The sequence below is a fragment of the Thrips palmi genome, unplaced genomic scaffold (genome assembly GCF_012932325.1).
Source record: "Thrips palmi isolate BJ-2018 unplaced genomic scaffold, TpBJ-2018v1 HiC_scaffold_19, whole genome shotgun sequence".
In the NCBI taxonomy this organism is placed as follows: Eukaryota; Metazoa; Arthropoda; class Insecta; order Thysanoptera; family Thripidae; genus Thrips; species Thrips palmi.
This window is the reverse complement of record NW_023144628.1, coordinates 9,659,008-9,686,853: the sequence shown is the minus strand read 5'-3', so window position 1 is coordinate 9,686,853 and position 27,846 is coordinate 9,659,008. Positions and strand designations below refer to the sequence as shown.

General features: G+C 52.4%; 5 protein-coding genes across 6 annotated transcripts; 3 read left to right on the top strand and 2 right to left on the bottom strand.

The window, feature by feature from the left end:
* The first annotated feature begins 460 nt into the window (after positions 1-460).
* On the top strand, positions 461-6,752 carry LOC117646266 (WD repeat-containing protein 63). Its single transcript, XM_034387104.1, has 22 exons — positions 461-666; positions 798-1,068; positions 1,142-1,395; positions 1,477-1,772; positions 1,853-2,089; positions 2,180-2,338; positions 2,409-2,566; positions 2,653-2,843; positions 2,924-3,063; positions 3,182-3,361; positions 3,449-3,577; positions 3,657-3,881; positions 3,976-4,132; positions 4,206-4,331; positions 4,407-4,537; positions 4,622-4,802; positions 4,883-5,001; positions 5,091-5,309; positions 5,424-5,450; positions 5,577-5,837; positions 5,937-6,098; positions 6,177-6,752. Exons 2-22 carry the CDS (start codon positions 800-802, stop codon positions 6,441-6,443), a joined length of 3,888 nt encoding a protein of 1,295 aa, XP_034242995.1. The 5' UTR covers positions 461-666; positions 798-799; the 3' UTR covers positions 6,444-6,752.
* Positions 6,718-7,945, bottom strand: LOC117646267 (bilin-binding protein-like). Its single transcript, XM_034387106.1, has 3 exons — positions 7,772-7,945; positions 7,208-7,463; positions 6,718-7,057 (listed from the first exon to the last, which is right to left on the bottom strand). Exons 1-3 carry the CDS (start codon positions 7,877-7,879, stop codon positions 6,825-6,827), a joined length of 597 nt encoding a protein of 198 aa, XP_034242997.1. The 5' UTR covers positions 7,880-7,945; the 3' UTR covers positions 6,718-6,824.
* Positions 7,946-13,603: 5,658 nt separating this feature from the next.
* LOC117646117 lies at positions 13,604-15,002 on the top strand. The gene is made up of 3 exons (XM_034386834.1): positions 13,604-13,769; positions 14,283-14,525; positions 14,871-15,002. The coding sequence occupies exons 1-3, from the start codon at positions 13,736-13,738 to the stop codon at positions 14,930-14,932; spliced, it is 339 nt and encodes a 112-aa protein (XP_034242725.1). The 5' UTR covers positions 13,604-13,735; the 3' UTR covers positions 14,933-15,002.
* Positions 15,003-15,399: 397 nt separating this feature from the next.
* Positions 15,400-18,830, top strand: LOC117646116 (ribosomal L1 domain-containing protein CG13096-like). 2 transcript variants are annotated; one of them, XM_034386831.1, is made up of 10 exons: positions 15,400-15,627; positions 15,761-16,548; positions 16,628-16,779; positions 16,860-17,013; positions 17,086-17,234; positions 17,309-17,619; positions 17,702-17,868; positions 17,985-18,203; positions 18,337-18,420; positions 18,515-18,830. In XM_034386831.1, the coding sequence occupies exons 1-9, from the start codon at positions 15,543-15,545 to the stop codon at positions 18,403-18,405; spliced, it is 2,094 nt and encodes a 697-aa protein (XP_034242722.1). In that variant the 5' UTR covers positions 15,400-15,542; the 3' UTR covers positions 18,406-18,420; positions 18,515-18,830. The 2 variants fall into 2 exon arrangements, with proteins under 2 accessions (XP_034242722.1, XP_034242723.1); XM_034386832.1 differs by having other exon boundaries at positions 18,494-18,830.
* On the bottom strand, positions 18,819-22,158 carry LOC117646118 (forkhead box protein J1-like). The gene is given in 5 exon segments (XM_034386835.1): positions 18,819-20,026; positions 20,494-20,694; positions 21,125-21,321; positions 21,521-21,674; positions 22,037-22,158. Coding segments are annotated over 5 exon segments (1,026 nt in total). The 5' UTR covers positions 22,145-22,158; the 3' UTR covers positions 18,819-19,660.
* Between the last annotated feature and the right edge of the window lie 5,688 nt (positions 22,159-27,846).

Here is a 27,846-nt window from a genome sequence, read left to right as displayed (position 1 = left end):
TTTCCGGTCCTCCTCTCCGGTGCAATTTTCAACCCTGGACCGAAACACCGCTGTGATCTCACACACACCGCACGCAGTCCGTAGATTATCGCCCCGAGTGAACTCCGCAAGGAGGGCACGCACTAGGCAAGGTGTTTTGCAGCAGCCTGCTCTTTGTACGGACGGTGGACGGTCTGTCATGTTGTGCAGGCCGAGCACGGCACTTACCGGACCCGAACTAACATGCGATCTTATTGTGGTCTAGCCTCTCAAGTTGACAAGCCAAGTCTATTGCCGAGCCTATGCCGAGGGCCGAGGCCAAAGGCGCCAGGCGAGCTTGTGTCGGGCCCGAAACGGCATACGAACATGTGTGGTCTAGCCCTTAATGGTAATGGGAGGGTAGGCAGCACCAGCAGCACCAAGGCTTTGGCGTTGCCTACCGCCTGGCCTGCAGGCGGCGGCGTTGGGCGTTGGGCGGCGGGCGAGCGCCACCCCGCCCGCCGCCTCCCCTTCTCCGTTCCTCCGGACATCTCCAATGTTGACGTCTCCATGGCAACGGCGTCATCTGACAGCTTTGACACTGTGAAACCGGTGCAAAACAAAGCATTCTGTTAGAAGTCACGTCCGCTTGGTTCTGCCTGAGGATCGTAATGATTCCTGTTGGTTTGTCTTAACCCCATCGAGCAGGTTCGTTTCATTTGAAATGTCACTCTTATGTTTTCTCAATCAAACGCGAGTTTCTTTGTTCTTAAAGAAGAGCCTAAATTTTTCCCTTAGCTCCTCGGAGTCATGGCATTTCTTGACTTCATGTTTTTCAGCCATGTCAAACCTGTCTAACCAAGACCTGGAAGAGGTCAGTTCCACTCATGAACATCCTGCTGGGCAAGCAGGCGATGAAGCCCCCGAAGGCCCCCTGGGTTCCCCACCCAATCCCCAAACCTCAGCTGAACGGGTTGTCCATGGTTCGGTCGAACCGGAGGTTCCTTCAGCTCCCCCAGAAGATGTACCGCCCCAGCCCACTCAATCAGAAACAGCTTCCACTGCCCCTAGAAATCCAAGACCATCCCTGACACAAGTACCTGAGCGCAGGTGCCAAGTCTGCCTCCAGTCCTCCAAACTTGAAACGTATCATAAAACTACTAATTCATTGCTTTTGTTTCAGCCTTGCGGAGAATCAACCTGAACCTATTTCAGTAAAAGAAGATTCAGTAAAAGAATTATTTCAAGCAGTTAATGATGAACATTTTTCATCCACTAAAATTGTTGATAAGCCCTCTGTAAAATTAGCTAAAGCTAAGAAACGGAAAAAGAAGAAGAAAAAGGGGAAAGGAAAGGGAAAGGGGAAAAAGAAAGGAAAAAAGAAGAAAGGGAAACGTAAAGGAAAGGGCAAGAAGAAGAAGAAAGGAAAAGGCAAGAGTAAGTATATCCTCCTGTTTATGAGGTATATTTTAAAATTTTGTCTCCATCGGAAAAGTCTTTTGTTACTTTTCATTTCAGAGAAAAAGAAGAAAGGAATAGAGGGAAAGAGCTCAGAACACACTCGAGCACCTTCTGAAATGGCCACAACACCTACTGGGAGTGACCATGGTGGTGGTAGCGGAATGGGAATATCTGTTCCTGGAGTTATGAGAGTCACTCTTGGCACAGAAACCCAACACCACCTTGGGTGTGTTGTTGGCAAAGATGTCACAGCAGAATCTCCATGGGTTTTTGTCAATAAATCATTGATTGATGATAACATGGATCTACATAGCGAAAGCTCAGATTTTTTACCTGTTCGGGATGACATCACAGTAAGAGGCAAATACTTTAAATTAATTATGTATTTATCATGTTAAAATTTTTATTTTTTCTATGAGAATTTTTTTTTCAGGACTTTAAATCAGCCACTATTCTCCTAGGCTATGATGCATTAGCAGATGCAGACAATCAGTTTTATATTTGTGTGACGGAAACCGCCCAGAATGCTGTTGTGGAGATTTTGCAACAAATGCAAGCGGACCAACAGAAATGGCTTCAGAATGCCCTTGAGAAACCATCAAGAGCTTGGACTTCTTTGGGAAGTGAAGAGGATGTAGATTTATTTACTGTGAAGCAGAGTAGACCTCTTGTAAGTTATTTAATCAGACTGAAAAGCTTTATGTTTTGTTCAATAGTTCAGTGTTTGTTAATTTTTTAGCTTTAAACAAATTTTTATCAGATGCAAGTGCAAGTTGAAACAACAATTGGAAACCTTCGGGCACCGTGCAACTTCAGTAATAGAGATGTGGATGATGTTCCCGATGGTTACTTTCAATTTCCTCACAGAGACGATGTACCTGAACACATAACAAGATTACGAATTGACAAAGGAGTGCAGGTAAGAGTAAAGGTAAAATCTCCTAGCTTCCTCTTTCTTTACTTTTATCGCAATACTTCCCCTGGACTAGGTATCCTTAGAGAAAATAAATGTGGAAGCACAAACTGAGCCTGGCATTCCGGACAACTCGTGGACTCAATATGAATATTCTGTGGACACAGACACACCAATACAGGATGAAGTGGTTGAACAAGCTTTAGCCAAATTTTTACAAGATGTTCACAATGAGTGTGTTTTCTGCCTTTATTCCTGAGACTTTTAATTAATATCTGTGAACAATATAGCTACTTTATTTGATTAATCTTTCCTTACAGAGTTTGTGATGCTTTGCACTACAATGAGCTTATGGATCTTCATCGAGATGATTATGGCCGCTTGGTTCGTTATGAGGAGGATACTGAAACATCCCAAAGTATTCAGTACAATGAATTCATGTCCTTTACAGACATGAAACACTGTCAGGGTAAGATTGTTTCATGTGCTGCATTTCATCCCACCTGGTCAGGTACTGACGGCAAAAATGTTTCTTTTGAGCAAAGAAGTTTGTGTGAAGACATTTAGTTATTCCCTTCTCTTAACATGTAGGAATTGTTGCTTTGGCGTATGTTGACCACATGAAATCAGAAGTTTCTGCAGATGAAGAGGGCCCAGATGAAGTCATTCGAAATGTATATGCAATGCACCCTATTCTCATTTGGAGTTTTGTAGATGCTTTTAGACCCAAGGTAGCTTTTTAAATTTTATGTTGTTTAAGACATTTGTGTCTCTATTCATTCTCTCTCACTCTCTCAAATAATAATTAGAAGATTTTTTTATCAATGATGAATGCTTATTATTTTTCAGTTGATTCTTGATAGTCCTCGGAAAGTCCAATCTTTGGCTTTCGCCCCTCAAAATGGAAATGTGTTAATAGCAGGATTGGCCAATGGCCAGATTGTAATTTATGATCTTACTGGCAAAATAGAAAAAGTTGAACAGGAAACTAAAATGACACCAGACCAAGTGAAGTACAATGCTGCCATGGTAAGTTTGATTTCATTTTCATTTTTAGTACTTCTTGGAATGTGTTTAAAATATTTTTCTACTGACTATTTGTGTACATTTCTTTAGACAAATTTAATGGACTGGATGAAATCAACAAGCAGAATAGAGTATCTACAACCCACAGCTGTATCTGCAATTGATGGCTCTCACATTGACATGGTTTCACAACTCATATGGATAAGTCCTTCCTGGGAGGTGAGCTCTTCTTTTTTTTCTCCTCCTCAATCGAAATCAAAGTAAAGTTCAATATTTCTTTTATTATGTCATTTCACAGATAAATGCTGCAGGAAAGTTCATAGCATGTGAAGAAGGAAAACAATCTCTCCAGATTGTCTCCTCATCAATAGATGGGAGTATTTTATTTTGGAATTTGAACCCAAATGCAATAAGCATCCCGGGTGTGACTAGAAAGAGACGTCCCTCAAAACGGCCAACTGGACTCAGAACAGAAAAATCACCCTTCTCAAATTTCAATAGAAAATTAAAACCAGTTTTCAGGGTATTCAGAGTCTTCCTCAAACAAGAGTTTGGTGTTGTCATAATGATACAAAATTAAATTGCCAGGGAATTACCCTTGTTTTGCACAATTTCAGCTTGAAATCCAGAGTGCAGACGAGAAAAGACTTTCTCTTGCAATGTGTATGGCTTTTTATACACAGTCTGTTCTGTATGAAGAAGACATGGAATTTGGAGCCAAGTTGACTCAAGCACAAAGAGAAAGCATGACAACAAGATTCCGGTTCAAACCTGGTAATTGTTTTTATCGTTTTATTTTAGCCCTGGTCCAACACATGCTTATTTTCTACTAAAAATTCTGTTTCAGTCTATCCTCCACCTGAAGTATCTGAGCAAAAGAATTCTATCATGGTTGGAACTGTGAATGGATGTGTCTTAGGCATCGAGTGGCAAGAAACTGAAGATAATTTAACGGACTTCATCCTTGCCAGAAGTAATAATTTCTTTATGTTGAGAGTTTCTTTATTATTTTAAAACAATTATTAATATGTTTTATCAATTTGTCCAGTGTGTTCCAGTATTTTAAAAAGCGAGTGTCACACTAGCCCTGTATTTTGTTTGAAACGGAATCCTTTTATAAAAGATTTGTATCTAAGCGTTGGGATCAAGAAATTTGCCATATGGTCGGGAAAATTGGGGGTAATTTGCACTTTTGTAAAATTTCCTCTTCAATTCTGCTTAACCAAAATTTTCAATTTATTGGTGGCATTTAATTTTGAACAGATGACTCCTCTCCTTTGGCGATACAATGAAGAAACTTCATACTCTGATGCTTCATGGTCTCTTCAGAGGCCCAGTATGTTACAATTAGTTAGAAAAGATGGGGTTATCGAGGTGTGGGACTTCTTAACACGCAGTGATACATACATTCTAACTCAAAGTATTTCTGGAAAAACTTTGACAGGTAACCAATTTAATGAGGCAGAGGTTTTGCTCTAAAATTTAGTTTTTTAAGTGTTCAACTGCTTGTTTCTATTTTGCTAGGCATTGAACCTCATACTCAGTATTTACCAAATAATGTGGTGGGTGTGGCAGATTATAATGGAAGTTATAGACTTTTCTTCATACCTTCACAATATCAAGAAAGTGATGTTGCTTCTGATGTGAGTTGTTTCTTTTCGTTGTCAGTTTTTGTACTGTTCAGAGTTTTAATTTGAAGAGACTGTTTATGCATATTTTCATTTTGTTTTAGATTGAACAGATGGAAAAGCTTGTTGAAAGAGAGGAAAATCGACGGAAATCAATGGCCCAGTGGGAAGCAAGATGGCGTGTAAAAAACGCTGCCGAAGCAAAAGAAATGAGGGAACGGAAGGAATTAGAACACAAAAAAGAATTGGAAATTCAAGAAAAGGAAAAAAATGCCATTGATGAGCAAAGGAGATTGGAAGAGTTGGAGTTAGATCAAATGCAGGTAACTCATACCAAAACAAATAAAACCACCAAAATCAAGACCCAAAATGCTTGCTGTTTTATCTATAAGCTTGCTTATCAGTAATGAATTTCAATCTTCTAATTCTGGCTTCAGCGTAGTAGGAAACTTATTGAACAGCTGGTAAGTGGGAAGGCTGTAAAACAGCCTAAATCATCCTTAGAGTTGCTTTGCTACAATACTGATGATGGAAAACAATCTTTTATGTTTTTTAAGTGATTATTTCACATCTCTTTTTGTATGAAACAGAAACAGAACGAAACTCCCAAGCATATAGCAAAACTTGCTGCTATGGAGCAGCGATGGCAAGAGACTCGCCGCGCACATATGGTTCGAATGCTACTGGATAAGAAGAAACTTGAAAAGTCTGAATTAGAGAGACGGAGGGGTCCATTTGTAGCCGCTCAGGAAGCAAACCATCTGAAAAAATTGAAAATTAGGCAGGTTTTACGCCAAGGATCAGTAATATTCAGGGAGACTGTGAGAACTCTTTTCCCAGAGGTTTCAACGGTTGGTATATTTTAATAAAAAAATTAAAATTTTACATGGAATGAGTTGCAACTGTTTATTTAAGCTTGTACATTCCAAACTTAAATATTATTCTCACAGATACCTAGCAGGAAACCCACTAAGCCAGAGGCCCTTGCTTCGCAACTAGAGGACATGGATGAAACTTTTGTACAAAGGTATGATGAGATTGAGAAACTAGCACTAGAACAACTTCAGCCAACGTCATTGGAGCAAACATTTAATTGGAAACGGACAGTTCAGGTGTGTTCCTCTTTCTATTTAGAATTTCTTCCTTCATCATTCCAATGGTATAAAAACTTGTCTGCATAATCGATACAGGAAGGCCGTTCTCGAAGGGAAGTTCTAGACACAAGCCTTTTCCATCAAACTGCGCGCCTCTCCAGAGCAGAAGAAAGACGTGAGTATCGTCGCCTTCACCGAAATTCTGAGATGCAAAGGGAAGACGAGAAGAAACAAGCCAAAGCAAGAGCAAAAGTTGGATTTGTTAGTTCATCCACTTCTCTTCGCCGAGATGGGAGTGAGGTAGATATTGCTGCAGGAGATCCAGGAGCAATGCGGCAAACGTCAGAGCTCAATTTGGAATAGTGAATGATAAGTTAATCAAATTTCAAAAACAGTATGGGGATTTATAAGGTGGTCTTGCAAAGACAACATTTGATGTAGTGTAATTAAGTTTGAGATTGTCATTGCTTTCCCTTAAACATGTATTTTCCATCACTAAATTTTTTTTATGAATTTTTAAAAATATAAATCACTGTTAATCATTGTTGTAAATAAAGGCATGATGTTTGTGTGTAAACTTTTCAATGTTGGAGTCAATTCATTTGTGAATTGGTTACTAAAACAATAAAAGAGAATGTTTAGAGGGTCGAAAATAAATTAATTTTAATTTAACACTTGGTTGCTTTTACACTATTTTTGGTTGACAGTTTTTCTCTTTGTTTAGGAAGAGAGTCCCCTCCCCGTTTAGCAGTTGCGCTCGATGGTCTTGATGGAGGTGGCGTCGATGTCGTAGGAGGACAGGATGTTGGTGAGGGTGTCCATGGTGTCCTTGCTGAGGGTCACGTCCTTGCGGGTCCAGATCTCGGAGAACAGGGTGCGGCCGTAGGTCTTGGTCTCGGCGTTGAAGACGGGCTTGCAGGCCAGGTACAGGGCGTAGGTGTTGTAGTCGGTGGCCACGATGGAGGTCTTGTAGATGGCTGTGAGCATCAAGAGACATTCGTTAGACGCAACATTCCAGCCGCATCCGTATGGACACGAAACCTTGGAAGAGGTAGAGGTCCGTCAGCTGGGCCAGGCAGCCAAGATGCCTCGGAAGTCCAAACCGAACACTGCTGTCTTCAACTTACCGGAGTAGGTGTTGGAGCCCTCGGCGCGGAACACGGAGTACAGGTTGGCGATCTTGTCGCTGATGATGGGCTGCATGGTGAAGTCGTAGGCGATGGGGGTGTTGTCCTTGATGCTGACGCCGGTGTAGCGGCTGCTCAGGACGGCGTCCTTGCCCTCCTTCTCCTTCATGAGGGTGGGGAAGGTCACCTTGCCGCACTTGCCCTTGAGCTCCAGAGACAGGTCGTTGCCGGCAGCCAGGTACCAGTCACCCTGGAACTGTAAACAGAAAGCCGGGCGGAGTTAGCAGGGGCCGCGTGCCGGGAGGGCCGAGCGCCCGGAGGTAGGCAACACTGTGAGTTCAGGGCGTGGAAGCACGGCGGGTTGCCTGCCTTGGCTCGTCAGGCGCTCCCCCAGGGGCTCTAGGGGGACGAGCGAGCGCCCTGAGGTAGGCAACACTGTGAGTTCAGGGCATGGAAGCACGGCGGGTTGCCTGCCTTGGCTCGTCAGGCGCTCTCCCTGGGGCCGAGCGCAGCATGCAGGCGACTCTCAGAGGCAAAGGCACTCGAGTGCGGACTCGGACTCACCTTGTCCAGATCGAAGGGGTATTTGCCGGGCACCATGGGGCAGCTGGGCTTGTAGAAGTGGGCGCTGGCGGCGGCCACCAGGGCGAGGAGGACGATCTGGCGGAGCATGGTGTCGGTTGGGTTGGGCTGGCCTGGCTGCGGTGCGGAGGACGAGCTTGGGGTGAGTGTGCCTCAGCTTCGGCCTGCAGCCCCTTTTATACGCGGGCCGAGCACGCCCAGCACGCCGGCCGGCGACGCCCCCTGCCCCGCCCCCACCGCCCCTCGGCCCCCCGGCCCCCCGGCCGCCTGACAGCGGCGGTTCAGCACACTGTTCCGCACAGCGCTTTGACGCCCTGTCCCTCTCGCACCTGCACGGAACGCCCCACGAGTGCGAGAGAGACGGAGGAACGATAGCCGGCATCGCTCCGCAGGACGCTTCGCTGTTGTGGTTGCTGTCGTTTTCGGCGAACAGGGCTCCTACGATGGCTAATCTCAATCCTGCTCCTTGCTCGAACGCGGCACGCGGCGTCGGATGAGCGGAAAAATATTGGTCTGCTTGGCTCTGCTCGCAGCACACTTCGTGCTCCTGATACACTGTCACACGCCCTCTCCCGATTTCTCAAGCGACCATACTGCTGTAGCTTAGCGCTCCGTCAACGAGAGGCTCAGTTTAGCCCGGCTGGGTCCGGCGCGCCTCGATTTTGGGTAGCGCCATCTCAGGTTGGCCACCCTTTCAAAAACTCCAGCGCTTGGCAACGCGAATCGGAAGCCACCCACACCGTCGCGTCCCTCCGTCCCTCCTCAAACACAAGGCCGCTCGGAGCTGGCTTCTCCGCCCAAGGCCTCGACAACAGCTGACAGTGTGTACACGACGCACAGGTATGGTCTAGGAGTCCAGTACTCGACGTACTGTATGTTCCGAACAGGGCTCCTAGGACTCCAGCGAGTCGTTAAACAGGACTCGAACTAAGCGCGTGACCCCGCGAATGGATTCCTCGTTCGGAGAGCAATCCGTTGGCGGGGTCACACGTTCGGTTTGAGTCCCATTTAGCAACAACTTTCGGAGCTCAAAGCGCGTTTAGAATCTTGGCCACAACGGTCTTCTGGCCCACTGTGAAGCCATGCCATCATATAGTTACAGTCTATTCCGGGTGTCGCTGTCACACAGTGCGCCCTCGCACTGTCGCCGCGGTGGGCCTCATTACGCGTAATTAGTTTAATCGCAATTATGGCCGACATTAGAGGAGGGCCTCGTGCCTCGTGTTTTCGTTTTGTTTTCGCCGTGGATGGAGTGGGGTGGAGAGGGGGGGGGGGCGCTCCTCCGCACCAAGATGGGCAACGGCCTTTATGTGCCCCCTGGACCCCCTGGGCCCCACGGGGGGCTCTGTTGCCAGGCGTAAGTGCGATCCTCCGGTCGTCCGCGGGAAGCGTCCTGCAGACTGATTCCGAGAGTCGTTTTCTTCGCCCTGTCTCTCTCGCACCTTTAGGGGGCGCCTCATGAGTGTGAGGGAGACAGCGAACGACGAAAACGACTCTCGGAATCAGTCTGCAAGCCCATCCTCTGGCCATGGCGGGGCTGCGTCCTGCAACTGGTTAGCAACAGCGTACTGTCTAGTGGCGTCTCTCTCAATACCCTCATAAGTAGTCAATCGTTCCCACGATGCACCCGTATCCGAAGGGTCGCCAACATCAGCCTGCCTACTCCGCATCGAGGCATGCCGAAAAGTTGCCTAGCCGTCAGGGTGAGGTTGGCAACCCTGTCGACACTGAACTGAGTGCATTGTGGGAATGTTTTCCCGCTTAGTGTTCTCGCTTAGACTACGGCCACGGCGTCGATTTGTTGTTTTTTCTTTCGAATACTTTTCTTCCTTTCTCGAAGCTTTTTCGGAGCCCATCGCCCGGTTTCGGCCAAACTGCCCGGCCGAGCCACGGCCAAGGCAGGATGAGGTGATGCCGCCTCATCTATTCGCCATCTTCGATCTGTCAGTGGGACGGCCGGACGGCCAGCCGGCTGGTTGTCCGGGCCGGTGTGAGTGGAGTCGAGTCCACCTCGGCCCGCCAAGGCCCGCCGCGGCCCCGGCTTGCCCGCGATGCCCCAGGGCCCGCCGCGGCCTGGCCCACGGCCCAGGCGGCCCAGGCCTAGACCCTGGACAAGGCGCGATCACTCTGCCAAGTTCAAGGTCCGCGACACGCCACGCCGTGTACCGCGTTCAGCTGGTCCAGCCCCCCCCCCTTCCCCTTTCCCTGTCTCCCTCCACACGCCCCCCCCCCCTCTCCCTCTGAACACCGCGGCACCGCGGCCGTGCCGAATGTCGGTGTAGTCGAAGACGTGTGGTGATTTTCCTTTAACAGATTGCGAGCAGTACCTCGAAGACATTATCTCATCTCCGCACAGCCCAGGCACCCTGCTCGACCACGCTAGGCAGCCGGCTGATTCCGAACTGTGCACAGCGGGCCAGAAGACCGGGGGAGGCGGTCATAATCCCCGACGCGTTTTGCGCTCCAGAGTCACTAAATGGGACTCGAACCGAACGAGTGACCCCACCTACGGATTGCTCTCCGAACGAGGAACCCATTGGTGGGGTCACACGCTCGGTTCGAGTCCCATTTAGCGACTCTGGAGCTCAAAACGCGTCTAGAGTTTTGGCCGCCTCCACCGTTCTTCTGGCAAATCCACTGTGCGCTGTTCGGAGTCAGCAGGCTGGCACGGTGGGTTCGAGGGTCGCGCGGTGCCTGCTGGTCGTGTGTTTGCTGACGGCACCTACGCCACAGTTGCCGGCCCGGGGTATCATTTGCGGCAGAGCCCGGCGCCTTTGTGCCCATGGCGATGACAGACTTGGCGAGCACTTAGCATTTCGCCAAAAGACCGGAGACTATAGACTTGGACCGGGGCGGCACAGCCGAGGGGGTATGCACTCTCTGAACCTGTGTACCGACTATTACGCTATTACGCTCTATTGCGCCACAAATTAATCGGAATTTAGCTAAAGAACGGCCTAAAACACTCCAAAATTGATAAAAATGTGACAATTTTGGCTATTACGCGACTATTACGCGTCTTATTACGCGTGCTATTACAGATAGAGTGAACCGACTATTACGCTAGTGCATACCCCCTCGGGCACAGCGCACACCCTTACCTCACGTCTGAGGCCTCGCCAAAGCGCTGCCTGTGTGCGGCGGCGGACGAACCCCGAAAGGCGGCCCGGTCCACTCATATGCCAAAATGGTTAGAACAAAAGGGGGAAAGAAGAGAAAGAACGGGTTTTCGAGCGGGGAACATATCGGCCAAGTTCATCAAGCGGATTTGATAGAGGAGGACAAGAGGAGAGATTGGGCCGGTCGGGCCTATGGCGGCCTATGGCGTGGCGCTCGGCGGGTCGACGCCCCTGCGGCAGGCCATGGGCTGCCATGGGCTGCCGTGGGCAGGCCCTGCCGCCCCAAGCACGACCTGGCACTACAGGCCGGCTTGGCTGGGCTCGGCTTCAGCTGCCTCGCGAATTTATAAACTGGTCCACGCTGGCTCCCGCGTGCAGGTCTCCGCTACACTGGAATACGTTGGACCAGTCGCCGGGCGACGCGCGGAACTGGCAGAAACAAAGAAAAACCGCGCCACCTCGGCGTCCGATAGCGCGGTCCAAATTGCTCCGTAAATCTGAGGAGGGCGGATGAGTCAGTGGCCGGGCTGGAGGCTGGACCCACTGGGACCCACTGGGCCAGTGGGCCGGCGCGTCCTCCACACGCTGAGCGCAAGTGTCGCCGTCCAAAACAAAGCCCTCCAGTGTGTGCACCTCTCGGCACGGCGGACAACATCGCCGTGCTTGGCGACTGGCCGAAGATCGCTGAGTTTTCGGGCCGCGAGATCAGCAGGATGAGAGCCGTTCTCGTCGCTCTGTCTCTCTCGCACCCTATACGAGACGGCTAATGAGTGCGAGAGAGACAGAGCGACGAAAGCGACTCTCGGAATGAGTCCGCTCCGCAGTACGAGGCGCAGACCGGCGCCGCTTCTCGGAACCGCCGCGCCGCTTCTCGGATCCGCCACGCCGCTCCGCGAGCCGCTCCGCGTGGCTACAGGCACGGCAGGCCGCGCACTGCGCAGGCATTACCGCACTCCAAGAGTCGAAAACAAGCCGCCAGTCACGGCCCCGGGCCCCGCACTGTGGGCCAGAGACCGGTGGAGGCGGCCAAAACTCTAGACGCGTTTTGAGCTCCAGAGTCGCTGAACAGGCCTCGAACCGAACGTGTGACCCCACCAATGGATTCCTCGTTCGGAGAGCAATGCATTGGTGGGGTCACACGTTCGGTTCGAGTCGAGCTTAGCGACTCTGGAGCTCGAAGCGCGTCTGGAGTTTTGGCCGCCTCCACTGGTCTTCTGGCCCACTGTGGGCCCCGGCAGTGGCGGCCAATCACGGTGGGGGGCCTCACTGGGACCCCGAAGCGGATAGGCAACCAGTCGGACTGCAGTGCCGGGCGCGGAACGCTCGGCGGAACGCCTGTGAAACGGGAGATAGGAAACCTGTCGGACTGTTAGTTCAGTTTTAAAAAGGTTTTTGTTTTACAGATATAACACATGTGTACACATTCTTACTAAGCTAGGTTTTTCTATTCTGCCCTTGGGCCTAAAATAGTATATTATTTATTTTTTTGTTGAGTTTTTCGTTTGGTTTACCTTTGCTATTATGTTATACACAAGTGGGTTAGAAGTTGGATTTGAGGCCCACCTTAACCGGTAGTCGGTCGTCCGAACAGAGTATTGGGGAGGGGGAGGGGGGTTACTACTAGGGCCGGGTTCCAGCAGCCCTTCCGCGGGGGTGTACGTACAACGCCCTGGGGCGGTCTACGAGACGAGGGCGGTGCTGGGCGTGGAGCGCCTGCGAACCGGGAGATAGGCGACCAGTCGGACTGAGGTGTGTGCAGACTTGCAACTTGCAGGTTGCCTGCCAGGAGGCTTTTCTTTTAGAGTGGGGGAACGCCTTCCCCTAACCGTCGCCGGAACTCACGGTAGGTGTTTTTAGAGGGGGGGATCTTTTTCGGAGGCGGAAACAATTTTAATGAAGTCATCTCTGTGCGGCCGACTTGTGTCCGTACTCAGCATCACTGCTTGTCTCGCTGCTCGCTCGCGGGTCACCTTGTTGTTTCGGCAGAGGGCGGAGCAAAAGGCGGCGGCAATCTATCGTCCAGTGGGTGGATTCGGAGAGTCTCTCTCGCACCCACTCAGGACGCCCCATGAGTGCGAGAGAGACAGCGACGAAAACGACTCTCGGAGTCAGTCTCCTGGAGGATGTGGATCTCATCAATCAGCTGTTGTGAGTGTAGTGGCGTTTCCCCCCATGCCGCGCCACCCACAATTCCGAAGGCTCTCTCTCTCTCTCTCTCTCTCTCGCACCCCTTCGAAACGCCCCATGCACGAGTGCGATGGAGACAGACCGTGGCCTTGCCTTCGGCTTGCGGCGTCGGGTGACTACTGCGGGCGTTCGAGAAGCAAAAGCCATTCCACCGTGCCTATCGGGAAGGATAACATTCAAATTTAACGTCTTAGAACATTACACGGCCCTATGGTTTGTCGAAATATCATTAAATGGCACCCATGGCTCGGGCTCGAGTTGTTAAAACTCTAATAGACTATTCTAGTCGTGGCTGAGTGAAGAACAAGAAGAATCACAAAAGTGTACTTTTTTGCACTTTTACTTCAAATGCTTAAGTCCCCTTGCTTGGTAGAAGTTAATTCAAATATTTTCTAGTAAATGCAACATATTTCATCAAATATATTCACTTAGAATGCCCTAAATAGCGTCTTTTGTGATTCTTCTTGTTCTTCACTCAGCCACGACTAGAATAGTCTATTTGCAGTCGCGTCCGCCAGGTCCGCCCTTTCGCGTTGGCGTGTTGGCGGCCCTGCACTGTTTTCACGCGCTGTCGCTGTGTAGTGTAGCGGTCGCTGCGACAGACACGTTCCTCTTTCAACCTCACACGGTGTGTTTCGAAATGGCTTTGTCAAGGCTTCGTCGTCATCATCAGGGTGAGCAGTGAGCGTTATTCCTTCGGCTTATTGTTTTGTGGACACACTGGTAAAACTGAAACGCACTTTCGCGCCCTTCAAGCGTAGTGGTTGCTGCTGCTGCGCTTGGCTTCAAGCGTCGCACAGTGTGCCAGAAGACCGGTGGAGGCGGCCAAAATTCTGAACGCGTTTTGAGCTCCAGAGTCGCTATATGGGACTCGAACCGAGCGTGTGACCCCACCAATGGATTCGAACAAGGAATTCATTGGTCGGTTCGAGTCCTGTTTAGCGACTCTGGAGCTCAAACCGCGTCTAGAATTTTGGCCGCCTCCACCGGTCTTCTGGCCACCGCCTCTCTTGATGCCTGGTGGTAAAGTTCCGTCTCTTGACTTCCGGTCTAGCTTCCAGCGTAGTTTGTTGGTAGTTGTACGCTTGAATGACGCGCCCAGCGGGCCCAGCCCAAACACGTTTCAGTTTTACCAGTGCAGGTGGCAACGCTTGACGACCCCTTCCAACTCCTCCCTTCCACTGCAGGGTCTGCAAACCTCTCTGGACTCGGGCATTTCCTGATCGCCGCCATGGAGAGCATGCAGCGGACAGCGATGCCGGAGGAAGTCGAAATTCCGGCCGAGAGCGCCTCGACTGTCCACGCGAGCATGAGCGAGCGCTCATCTTTGCCAAGCGTCCCTCTCCCTCGATATGCCCTGGCGATTGTGTTCCTGGCTTTGGCGGCTCTGGCCCTGGCGGCTCTGGCCCTTTCTTGTGGGACGGAGGACGGTGCGTACCTGCACTGCAAAGCTTGCTTTGCTGCGGTGGGGCGGCGACCCGAGGGGTGAATCACTAGTGTACTCATGTGTACAAATTTGCCCGTACTCAGTGTACTCACAAGTTTTAAAAGGGCGAAATTCTCTAGTTGTTCGACCGATTCAACGTTGAGTGCCGTTAAAAACGCTAAATAAAGCCTTAAAACGTTGAAAATTGTGAAATTTATGATTAAAGCAAGGTGTACTCTACTCTTGTACTCGTGTGTACACCAGAACGCTAAGTGATTCACCCCTCGCGGCGACCGCGGCGACGGCGGCCAGCGGTTCATTCCCTCAAAATTGTGCTATTCTGTTGCAGCTAACCAAAGGATACAGCTTGAATGGTCAATTGGAATTGGACCATGGGAAGGCTTCCAGTAACCCCTTACTTGTCGTGGGAGTGAAAAATCTAAATCTAATTTTAAATGTTCATTAAAAAAAATTGAGCTGATTTACGATTACTTTGAGTGTGTACTTCTGCAAAGACGTTTTATTCGATCGATACTCGGGAAATGGTTCTAAACCCGCAAAGAATCCAAAGAATGTTCGAAACTAGCTCCCGTCTGTTTCATATTTGTCGTGTTTACCGCTCCGGCCGCGCCACCTATGGTGGTTAGTTCAGGAACTAGACATGTCACCCAAACAAACTCAACCGATCCTAAGTGAATAAAATAATGATTTAAATTTTAATCCTACTGCGATGCTTATCTCTTAGCGCCTTATTTGAGCATTGCCGCTTATCAAATACGAAACTATACTATGGTTACGTTGGTCACATCAAAAGCACAACTACGCGACAGTGCTGCTCTCTGGCGTTACGGCTGCGAGTTTCCATTCAAATACTGCGAATAGTGGGCGGAAACGACTATCGGCAGCCACTGTGTGTTCGCACTTCCTCCACCGCGTATTGCACCGCATGTTGTTGAGGTTATTCTGATCTGGGTTTGGTTTTCGTTTTCAAGAAATTTGTCGATCTTAAACACTTGTCATTATGAAAGTGGCCGTTCCACCCAAGAAAGTTAAGAGTGCTCTGAGCAAAGTCTCCAAAAACAAAGTGTCAAAGAAACGAGAAAAGGGTAAGCATAGTCTTTCTTGGTTGGTTTCGTATGCGGTGTGGTGTCAACAGCATTGCTTGTATGGTTAAGCTCAATTCTAAACCAAGAACGCAGCGGTGCAGCTCTATTTACTAGATTCTTTACTATTTTTCAGATGGGCTGGGAAAGAAAAAGGGAGCTGTCTTGGCATTAGCTGAAGAGTCCCTCACAACTCCTGAAAAGAAAATCATCGCAAAGTCTTTAAAGATGAAGAAGCCTGCTGAACCAGCTAAAGCTTCAGAAAACTATGAAGCAAAGTCTTCACTTGTTTCTAAATCCCCGAAGAAACCGACTGGTGTGTCAAAGTCGCCTGTTGTGGCAAAGCCTCGGCGCTCCAAGAAGAAGAATGTTGCTGCCTCCGTATCACCGAAGAAAGGGACTGTTCCTAAATCAAATGGTGCCAACTCCCCTGTTGCGACTAAATCACTGAAGAAAGCAAATGTTGTTGCAAAATCTCCTGTTGTCAAGTCTGTGAAGACTAGTAAGAAACAGAAGATGAACGTTGTGCCTAAATCTGAAGAGATGAAGAATGAGAACTCCCCTGCTGTGGATGTTGTCCCAATGTCCGCTGTTGCCACTGTAAGGAAAAACAATAAACAGAAGGACAAACTTTCAATGACGAGCCCTAAAGAAAAGGTTCTCCTTGCGGGGAAACAGAAAAGGAAAGCTGTAGCTGAATCACCAGGAATAAAGGAAAAGAGTGCCGAAAATGTTGCAGTTAAATCCCTGAAAATTTCAAAGAAAACACCCGGGTCACTGGTACAAAAGAAAACTAGGGGCAGGAAACGGAAGCAGAATGTTGTCGCTGTATCTTCAATTATCCGTACCAAAAAGTTACGCTTAAAGAAGAAAACACACTCGAAGCTTGTGGCAGACTCTTCAGTGGAATTGAAATCAGAACTAGTAAGTTATAGCCTTTAGCATTATATGTTTGTCAAATTTATAAGCGCTTATATTTGAACAACCCTTAAATCGTTTTCAGCTTCAGGGAGTATGTGCTAGTGCATTGAAGTTAATAAATAAAACTGATGAAGGCCAAGGAAAGAAAGATCTATTTGAGTCTTTAGGACAGCCTGTCTACTTTCAGTTAACACTTTTTAAAGTGCCTGAAACTCCCAAAAAGGACTTCAGAATGTGAGTTTCATTTTTGATCTGTCGGTATCTTTTATATTAATGTTGGGGTTCTAATGTGTTGTCTCTTTTTTTTTGAGTAGTCCAGTTCCTCACTCCATTTACCCAACAGACCCTGATGTACTCCTCATTGTACCTGATATCAGGAGAGGTCGTTTCAGAGATGTCACTTTTGCCAAATACATGGAGGAGTATGAGGAAAAGCTCAGTGATGCAGGAATAAAAGGAGTCAAACAGGCAAGTAATACATGTGGTGTTTAAACAATCATTTTAATTAAGATTTGTAACATTTTAAAGTCTTTGTTTCAGATTATTCCCTTCACACAATTGCGAGCTGAAAACAATCAGTTTGAATTGAAACGGAGACTTGTCCATTCATATGATATAATTGCCTGTGATGCTCGCCTTTCTGATCATTGCACCCACTTCCTCGGACCAGCATTGAAGAAATGCAACAAGTAAGACACAAATAATTTTTGTAGGCGAAATCTTAAAAGATTGTTCTATGATCACCCTTTTCTTTGTTTTGCAGACATGTCACACCTCTGAAGGTCACAGTGGATGATGACTCCCATTCTAAAAGAAGAAATTTCCAATTTTGTTCTGACTTGCAACAACGGTTGGACATGGCACGCCTGAAAGCAGTTTTTACTTTAACTGGTGCAGGGACCTCATTAGGCATCAATCTTGGTCATTCCCTATTCAGTCCAGAGCAGCTAGCAGACAATGTCCAAGCCGTATGGGCATTTTTGGGAAAACATTTGCCTGGCGGCTTAAAGAATATTAAGACAGCATACCTCAAGGGTGCTAAAACATTGCCTGTTCCAGTTTATGCTTCACTTGGTACGTGCTGCTGTCATTCTTTTATTTTATGATTTGATATGTATAAAACACACTGATTAACTATTTTTGTTTCTTTTGACAGTTCCTCTTAAGAAGTTGCCTGCAGTGAAACCGAAGAAATCAGTGCATCCAGTCGAAGATGAGATCAGTACTCTTCCTGGTTTCACAACCATTGTTGACTCGTCTGGTAATGTTAAAGTTGTTAATCGACAGACTGCTGAAGATCGTGAGTTCTTCAAAACTGTATTTGTAAGTTGACTTCGAGTACATTTGTTTTCCTTTCTTCCCCCCTCTCCCACCCTCTCCCTTTTCCACAACCCATTTTGGCTTCAAACATATTTTTTATTTTGTTTTATTGTCTTCAGGAACCCAAGGAATCCAACAAGAGATCCAAGTCTCAACATGGCTCTAAATCAAAACGGATCAAGAAAAATGATGACGATAATGATGATGTTGATGATGATGAAGAAAATGATATATCTGAAGATGATGGGGAGGATGATTTACAAGAGATGATGGATACTGCCGCTGCTGAGGAAGAATACCTAAAGAACTGGGCTGAGTCGGCTGCTGAAATGGAGAAGGTATACCCATTAATCAAAACCGAACCCAAGCAAAATAACTGTGAACCTTCAATAATTTCTTTTTCCCATATAGTTGTCTTAAAAATATTTCAGCACTAAACACCTGAGTTTATTTTCTCTTTTTATTCAACAGGAGCAAAAGAATAATCAAGGTAAAACAAAGTCCAGAAGAAAGAATAAGAACAAGAAAGGATCTGAATAGCCCACTACAAACCTTGTAAGCATGAATTTAAGATTATTATTTTTATCACTGTCCCTGCTAATGTTAGTTATGTATTTCTTTTGTAAAGTACGTGTTACTTGATTTGCAGGGCCTGGAAAAAACGGCTTCAGATTTGATCGGAGTTAGCAATGACATTTGGGGAACTTAAGAAAATCAAGACAGCACCAGTGTACAACCTGCAGAAATTTGTTGTTGTCCGATAGTTGAAGTTCCTTCAATTATTTGGTTGTTCCTTTCTTTATCATTATTATTTTAAATCAACATAATAGACTTTCTTCTGTGATTTGATACAAATTAAATTTGTAATTTGTAGTTGAGGTATTGTTGACAGATACATTGTTTTCTATCTTGTATTGTAGCAATCAATATCAATGGCAATTGATAAACATGAACAAGTTTTGAAATTCTTTTATTTGACACAGCACCCAATACATAATAATACTGACTAGAACCATCCCACATGCTTTTTCAGAATGATACATTTATATTATGTATGATGATTTGCGCACGTTACCAATAAATGTGTAACTAAAACGCTTAAATGTCTCTTTCTAGTTTTTCATGTAAAATCTGGTGCCCGAGCACATGGTTTGGTTAAACATCACATGACCCTGAATTCTACTTCTTAATTATTAAATCATATGGACGGAGAGATAAGGACTGCTTGGCCAAAAACCTGACGCAGGAAATATTAATAATATAGCTATGAAACAGAAAAATACCCTACAAAGTCAAACATTAATGGTTAAAAGGGAGTAAACTCAGCTGGCTTTGAATCTATCGTGCATCTCGACTTCACGGAAGCGTTTCTCAGTTCTCAAGATTTCTTATTCCATGCACAGATCCAATAAGTTTAGCCACAAATTAAGACGAAACTGATAGAAACGGGAAGCATTCATTGTTCAAACCGTCCATCATCTTTCGATTCCCGACGTTTTAAATTCACACGAAGGAGAAACGCCTCGCCTCGCTACAAACACGCCCCTTGCTGCACGTTGAGTAAGCCTTTGTTCTGGTCAACCCAAACTACAGTCGAACGGTCCCTTGCTGCAATTGAGAGGGCCAAGACGCAGCACGCTTCCAGGCAACCCATACTACGACCGCACGGTCCGGTGTATTCGCATAAGGGGCCTTAAACAAAGACGTCTTACAATTTCTCAGCTCCCAAGCAATAGTAATAAACACCAGGAAAACGCATTTCGACTCGTAAATGACGCGACTGGTCCTAGTCGACCTAGTCCCCTAGAGAGTTGAGCAGGAAGTCGAGCTGGTCTAGCTGGCCGATGTCCCAGCCCCCCGGCATGAGCAGGCTGCACAGGTCGTCGTCGTCCTGGCCCTGGAGCAGCGGGTCCGTCTCCAGGGGCTCCAGGCGGCCGAGCACCTCGTACTGCGGGGCCGTGGGGGGCGGCGATGGCGGCGGTCCGGGCAGGGTGGCGGACAGCGGCAGCGCCACGGGGCTGTGTCCGGGACTGTCGCCGCCGTCGAGTTCGATCATGTCCAGGCCCCCCGCCAGGGACCCGGAACTGGAGCAGGGGCTGGCCTCCAGCTCCAGGAGGAAGACTGAGCTCGGAAGGTCCAAGCTGGGCGGTGTGGCCGTGGACTCCAGCAACCCGGCCTCCACGGCCGGGGCGGCGGCGGCGGTCCTGGTTCAAGGAAGAGGTCTCGGTTTATCATCCATCCCGCCTGCCATCCCACAGCCGTTGGTTCCGACCGGAAAGAGATTTCATCGCTTTCACTTAGTTCTTTAGGGGTGCAAAGGGAGGCACAGCGACGAAGCACTGTAATCGAGTTGTGGTGGAACGACTAGTGGCCACAATTTTTTTGGCCACTCGGGAAGCTTAGTGGAACGGTGCAGATGTCTCGAGAGACACAACTGAAAGTCTTGCGCCTGTAGCGCCTGACAGGTAGGCCAGCGTCCCGCCCCGCCACGCACCGCTGTGGAGACGGTGGCCTACCTTACCCCTGCAGAGCTACTCGTATTTTTTCCGTGCGCCTTCGGCGCTGCTACCTTGTACTGGTGAAACAGACCGCTTCTGCTTGTCTTTGCAGGCTGGCCGGAGGTTATGCTGCGCAAGGAGGGGGTGCTTCTTGGCGTACTCACTTGGCTGCGGCAGTGCGACCGCCCCGTCGGCGACCCCTGCGCGCGCGCCGGCCCTCGGCCAGGCGCTGGGTGTCCAGCCGCCAGAAGCCGCCCTTGCCGGGCTCGTCCTTGGAGCGGGGCACTTTGACGAAGCACTTGTTGAGAGACAGGTTGTGACGGATGGAGTTCTGCGAAACAGGCTTTGTTATGTACACTGCTATGACTTTGCGGCTGCTGCTTTTGAAGCTTGTAGTAAATGGTTTTGTTTGTACTGAGAAGGAATTCCTTCGCAAGGTTCAAGCAGGTTGGAAAATGTACAGTGAATGAAGCGCAAGTGCATCGGCATTGCAAACTGCTCGATTCACCCACCATGCGCCAGAAGACCGGCGCAGGCGGTCAGAATCCCGGACGAGTTTTGAGTTCCAGAGTCACTAAGTGGGACTCGAACCGAACGTGTGACCCCACCTATGGATTGCTCTCCGAAAGAGGAATCCATTGGTGGGGTCACACGTCTGGTTCGAGTCCCATTTAGCGACTGTGGAGCTCAAAACGCGTCTAGAGTTTTGACCGCCTGCGCCGGTCTCCTAGCCCACTGCGGGACCCCAGCCCGCCACTGACCTGCCAGGACGCGTCGGCGTTCCGGTAGAACATGAAGTGGTCCTTGATCCAGCTGTAGATGTCGGACAGCGCCATCTTGGTGCGGTGCGACTTGAGCGCCATGCAGATGAGCGCCGCGTACGAGAAGGGCGGCTTGTGGCTGCAGTCGTCGCGGTACCGCTCCAGGTTCTCCGGCGTCACGGACGGAAGAATAGACTCTGCCAAGTGAAAATAAACAGTAAGGAATGGACCCCAGGCTGCAGCTGAGCTGCAGTCTGATTCCGAGCGTCTTTTTCGTCGTTCTGTCTCTCTCGCACTCAGGGGGCGTCCCATGAATGCGAGAGAGACAGAGCGATGAAGTGACTCTCGGAATCAATCTGCTGCATTCGAGATTGCAGGCAGGCCACAGGCACTCACTGATGGGGTCAGGCCGCTCGGGCCCGGAGGGCTGCCCCTCCTTGTCCTTGTCCCTGTCGGCGGGGTCCTCGGCCGCGGGGGACGACGGCGGCGTGGGCAGCGGCAGGATGTTGATGGACTGCAGCCAGGATAGGCTGGTCAGGTCGTCGGCGCCCTGGAACGCAAAGGTCACGTCCATCAACCAGGGTCGATCTGCGCGCCGTGCAGGCCGTGCAGGCCTCCACGTGTCCACGACGCACAGTGGGCCAGAAGGCCGGTGGAGGCGGCCAAAACTCTAGACGCGTTTTGAGCTCCAGAGTCTCTAAATAGGACTAGAACCGAACGTGTTACCCCACCAATGGATTGCTCTCCGAACGAGGAATCCATTGGTGGGGTCACACGTTTGGTCCGAGTCCTGTTCAGCGACTCTGGAGCTCAAAACGCGTCCGGGACTTAGACCGGTCTTCTGGTCCACTGTGCGAGGGTGGTTTCGGTCGCCGTTGCGTTGTCCCTGTCCTTTTGTCCCCGGTTCCTTACCTTTGAGTCGGGCGCCTCCTCGCAGTACCCGGGCGAGTGCGGGCTCTGCAGTCCCTGGAGGCCCTGCAGGCCTGGGAGGGGCGCCTGGGGCCTCGCCGAGCACAACATGGCCGTGAGGGAGGTGTCCCAGTGCAGCGCCTCAGGACGCCTGCAAACACGACACGTCGACAAGGTGAGCGAACGCGCCTCGGCGTTGCAGAGCTTGGGACTACTATAGGGTGCCCTTGAGTAGCTCCAGACCGGAAGGGGAACAAAAACGGAAGCCAGAAATGACACATCTGACCCATTCTATCAAAAAGAATCACCCTTTTAACGTTGAAATAAACCAAATTTTGACAGAATTCGCTCATTATTTTGCTGCTCTCTTCTCAACCTCATCCGCCCCGATAATTTCCCAAAGAATGGGGCCTTTCTGCAGTTCCCGCGGCCGTTTCCGTTCTCCTGTTCTTCCGGGCCGAAGCACCGGAGAACCCTGCATCCTTGGAACCGTGGCCGACACAGCCGCAGGGTGCGTGGCGCACCGCCCACCGCTCAGCGACGATGACGATGGTGGCCTTGATGATGAGCAGCCAACAGCAGCAACAGCTAAGCCGGGAAAAGCATGACTCAATAATGGGAGCGGAGCGGACAGGTCGATATGGGGCGAGAGCGGGATGGCGGATGGTTGTCGTCAAGTCGAGCGCTCTGCAGAGGCGTTCCCGGTCGGTTTCTTCGCCCCGACTCATGGGGCGTTCGGTAGGGGTGCGAGAGAGACAGGGTGAGGAAGGCACTGCCGTGAATAGAGCCGCAGCTGCGCGGGTCGCCGATTGCGCAACGCGTGCAACCACCCGACGGCCGCCTCGCCGTTGCGGTCCGAACGGAACCGAGTCGCTGAATGGGACTAGAATCGGACGTGTGCCCCACCAATGGACTGCTCTCCGAAGCAACGGTTGAGTCACACGTTCAGTCTGAGTCCTGTTCAGCGACTCTGAAGCTCAAAACGCGTCTAGAGTTTTGGCCGCCTCCACCGGTCGCCATGGCGCCCTGTGGGGAGGTCCTCCCTCTCACACACACCGTGGGAAAGGCGGGTGCGAGAGGGAAAGACCGACGTAGGCCCTCGCGCTGGGAATCCGTGGATTCCCAGACGCGTCGCTGGAGACCGGCCGCAGCTCGGGGTAGCGTCCGCGTTGGCGTGGGCGGCCTCTAGGAGGGCCGGCCGGGCCTTCGGGCGGGCCTTCGGGCCTTGGCTCTGGCCGCTCTGGCGGGCCGCAGGGCGCGGCAGGGCGGCAGGGCAGGTGCTGCGGTCGATAGTGAAGACACTCCCTCGCGTCCAGTTGGGCCGGCCGGCCTGGGCCGTGGCCAGCCCACGCCGAGCATGGCGTCATCATGGCCGCCGCCGCATGCCTTATGCAGCACGGCGAGGGCCGCGCAGTGCCGCGCCGCGCCAACGCGAAGCAACGCGAAGCAACGCGAAGCAAGGCCGCCCGGGAAACCCTTTGACGTGGACCCCAGCGCCGCCCGCGTCCGCAGGGGCGAGGAAGGCGGCTGTTTTCGGTTTCGGGCGGCGGCGGCGGGACACTGCGCGGCCGCGGCGACCGTGCTGCCGAGCGATTCAGGGTCTCGGTTTGTCGCTAGGTCTCTCTCACACCCTTACGGAGACAGAGACAGAGCGACGAAACTAGAAAACGATTCTTCTGAATAGCACTGCTGGTGGAGACGGCGGTATCAGAATGCCGCTTGCGCCGAGCTTGAGCCGTGGCCGGAAGGCCAGCCCGCCAACCCCATGTACCCGGAGCCCCGGAGGCCCTTCGCCACAAGGTTCATTCCAAAAGCTCTTGCGGACTTGTCCAGCAGACTGAGAGTCGTTTTCGTCGCTCTGTCTCTGTCGCACTCATGGGGCGTCCCGTGTCCGTGCGAGGGAGAGCGGCGAACGCAGCGTTGGGAATGAGGCTGGCTGGCTTGGCGGTGGCGCACAGTGGGCCAGAAGACCGGTGGAGGCGGCCAAAACTCTAGACGCGTTTTGAGCTCCAGAGTCGCTAAATGGGACTCGAACCGAACGTGTGACCCCACCAATGGATTCCTCGTTCGGAGAGCAATCCATTGGTGGGGTCACACGTTCGGTTCCAGTCCCAGTAGCGACTCTGGAGCTCAAAACGCGTCAGAGCTTGGCCGCCTCCACCGGTCTTCTGGCCCACAGTGTGGCGGTGCCCCCCAGCACCTCCAGCAGCAACGCGTCGTCCGCGGGGCTGCGGCCAGGCCGAGGCCCGGGCGGCGCGGCGCGGCGCGGCGGGGTTCGCTGTCGCTGGCCGTATCGACCAGCCTGCAGGCTGTTTCCGAGAGTCGCCTTCGTCGCTCTGTCTCTCTCGCACCCACGCGAGACGCCCCATGAGTGCGAGAGAGACAGAGCGACGAAGGCGACTCTCACAGTCTGCTGGACAAGCGGCGAGCGGGACAAGCCCGAAGGCCCGGAGTGGAGGCCGGGCTGCCCGGTGCGGGCGGACTGGACTGGACGGGGACGGGGATGGCGTGGGCGGCGGGCACACTGCGGGCACACTGTGGGCACACTGTGGGCACACGGCGTCGCGTCGCAGCACCGCGCGGATCCCACGACGCCGGCTAACCAGGCCGCTGAAATTTTACGGCCCAAACCTGCACGGTGTTGCTGTCTCTCTCACAGCCCGATCGGGCCTCACCTGCAGACCGATTCCGAGAGTCGTCTTCGTCGCTCTGTCTCCCTCGCACCTATAGCGGACGCTCTATGAGTGCGAGTGCGAGTGAGACACAGCGATGAAAACGACTCTCGGAATCAGCCGACGAAAGTATGGCTCGTGGGCCTGCAGAGGCCTCGCCAGGAATAACAGTTCACCCCACGCGCTGCAGAGCCAGAGCGACCGCAGAGCGAGAGAGAGAGAGAGAGAGAGAGAGAGAGAGAGAGAGAGAGAGAGAGAGAGAGAGAGAGAGAGAGAGAGAGAGAGAGAGAGAGAGAGAGAGAGAGAGAGAGACCGCACCGGACTGCATGACGACTGAGTGGCTGGACACGCAGGATAGTGTCCATAGCAGGCTGTTTCCGCGAGTCGTTTTCGCCGCTCTGTCTCTCTTCCACTCATGAGGGGTCCCGTATCCAGGTGCGTGAGAGACGGCGCGAGGACTCTCGGAATCAGTCTGCAGAGTCCGCGCGCATGGCGGCCGGCGTGGCGGCACCTGCATTCGCCGCACCCCCATCAAGCAATCAAGCACCCCACCCCCACCCCTCCCCTCCCCTCGCCGCGTCGCTTCGCGTGGGCGGCGTCATCCCACGGGAGCGCCTGGATGGGAAACTCAACGCGCGAGGCTACCTGTGCATCCTGCAGGGCCTCCCCGGCGACCGCGCCGCCGCGTCGCTCTGTCGCCCTTTCGGACTGCCCCACGAGTGCGCGAGGGAGAGAGAGCGACAAAATCACGGACACGGCAAAAATTGCAGTGGGGTTGCGGGTTTTTGTCTGGGCCGGTTAGAATACCGCAGGGTTGGCGGTCCGCGGTCTCGGCTAACTTTTTGGAGACTGAACGCTTTTGTGACGTAACCGCCGCACAGTGGGCCAGAAGCCGGTGGAGGCGGCCAAAACTCTAGACGCGTTTTGAGCTCCAGAGTCGCTAAATGGGACTCGAACCGACCGTGTGACCCCACCAATGGATTCCTCGTTCGGAGAGCAATCCATTGGTGGGGTCACACGTTCGGTTCGAGTCCCATTTAGCGACTCTGGAGCTCAAAACGCGTCTAGAGTTTTGGCCGCCTCCACCGGCTTCTGGCCCACTGTGCGCCGCTAGAGGTAACGACACCGGGAGGCCGACTGTGCGTTGTGCGTGCGGCCCGAGACGCGGCCCAGGAGCGGGAAGGGGTCCTCGACAAGTCATGTGTCCTCTTCACTCCCTGGCGGGCGCGGCTCTAAGCGGCACGACTCTGGTGGCCACAAACCCTGTATTCGTGAATGTATGCCAATTTTTAAAACTAAGCAGAAATCCCGAGAAAAACGTTTTCTATTTTCTTTTTTCATGTGAAAGCGGTCGCAACGGCCCCAAACCCACTGCGTTGCAACCGCCTACTTCGGCAGCAGTCTTTCATTGCACGCCGGGGGACGCGGCCACGAGTCCGCGAACATACAAAGACGAGGACGCCATTGTTGCTGATGGTGGTCTATTGCCAGTGCCTCGTGTGGAAGGAATAAACGCCCCGGCCATCTTTGTTTTGTTCCCAAATCGCTGCTAGGCAAACCCTCGGCCCCGCGGGTTCCTGCCCGAGACAGAGACTTTGGTGAAGAGAATCAGAGCCGATGCCGCGATGCAGCCGCGGGCGCCGGTTCCCGCCGGCACTGGTGCGCCATCGCCACGCCTCCGTCGATCGAATCTCGAATTTCCACTGCACCTGCTTGAAGGCTGCTAATCGGGTTTTGGTTCCCGAAAACACGGCTTTCCCCGTGGGGCGGGTATTCGCACACAGGGGGCGGCGGCCGCGAGACTCACCCGTCTGTGCCTGCCGGCGTGCTGCAGGGAGGGCTGCAGGGAGGGCTGCAGGGAGGCGGCGTGGCCGCGGCCTCGGCATCACGCCGCGGACGCTACAGTGTGGGCCCCGGGCGGCGGCCGGTGCTGCTGGAGGCTCCAGGGGTGAGTTCGTCCGAGCCGGGGCTCCAGGTCGGGTCTGCCGGGACTGTTGGCTGGGTGCGGTGCACTGCGGAGCACTGCGGTGGTGCTTTTGGGCCGCACGGCACCCGAGGCACCCGATGCAAGGGGGTGCGGACACAGTGCGGACCGTGCAGAGGGTGCCGTAGCCTGGCTGGCCGCGCCGCGCACTGACCAGGCACCGCCAGGCCAGCCGCCACCTGCCGTGCTGTCCGCGGCGCGGTGCGGAGCGGTGCGGAGCACGGCGTCGGCTCCACCCCCACCACGCGGCACGGCGGCACGGCGGCACCCTTGGCGCGGCCAGGTGGACGTTGGAAGGCCCTCACATCCACGGCCCGCGGCCACGGCGGAGTGGCGGAGTGGCGGGGGTGGTGGAGGGTTGGCGCACTCGCGTATTGCCTCCGACACTTCCTGCCCGTGCCTGGAGGCCTGGACGGCGTGGGAGGCGCGGGGCTGGGGGGGTCGTGAAAGAGGGGGATCGATGCCCCGGGGTCCGGACGCGCCGTGTGTGTGTGAAGGATGGCTTGGATGGATGGGCCATCGCCATCGACATCGACCACAAAGTGCACCGCGGGGTGGGAGGCCGCCGCCGACGACGACGACGACGGCCGCCCGCTTCGGGATACGCCGAGCGCGCGGCCGCGGGCACCTCCCCGACGACCTGGGGGCTGAAGGGCTGAAGTCCTGAAGGACGGCCCAGGGTAGTGGGGGCAGTGCAGTGACCGGTAGGGCGGCGGGGCCGCCGCGTGGGGCACACCGGCCGGGCGCACTGGCCGGGCCTCGCGCCTCGCTTCGCGTGGCCGCCGATGAGGATCGATGCCCGGTGCTGGTGCTCGCCGCGCAGCGGCCGCCGGCGCCGCACCCGCCACCGCCAGCACGGCCACCGCGACGTCCGCGGCGAACCGCGCGGTGACCCCTGACCCCGCGGCCGCTGCCTGCCTGGCGGTTCGCGCTTCGCGCGGCGCCAATTATTGGCGGCGGCGGACCTCGGCGAGGGCCTTGCCGGCCTTGTCGGCCTTGCCGTTGTCGGGCTGGTGCTCCGGTGCGCGGCGGTGCGGTGGCGGCCCGCGCGTGCACGCCGCGAAGGGGCAGCAGCCCGGCGTCACGCTTGGCTGACCCGCCGGCAGATGGCGGCGCGGCGCGGTCCACCCTCGCCGTCGCGCCCCCCCCCCACCCCC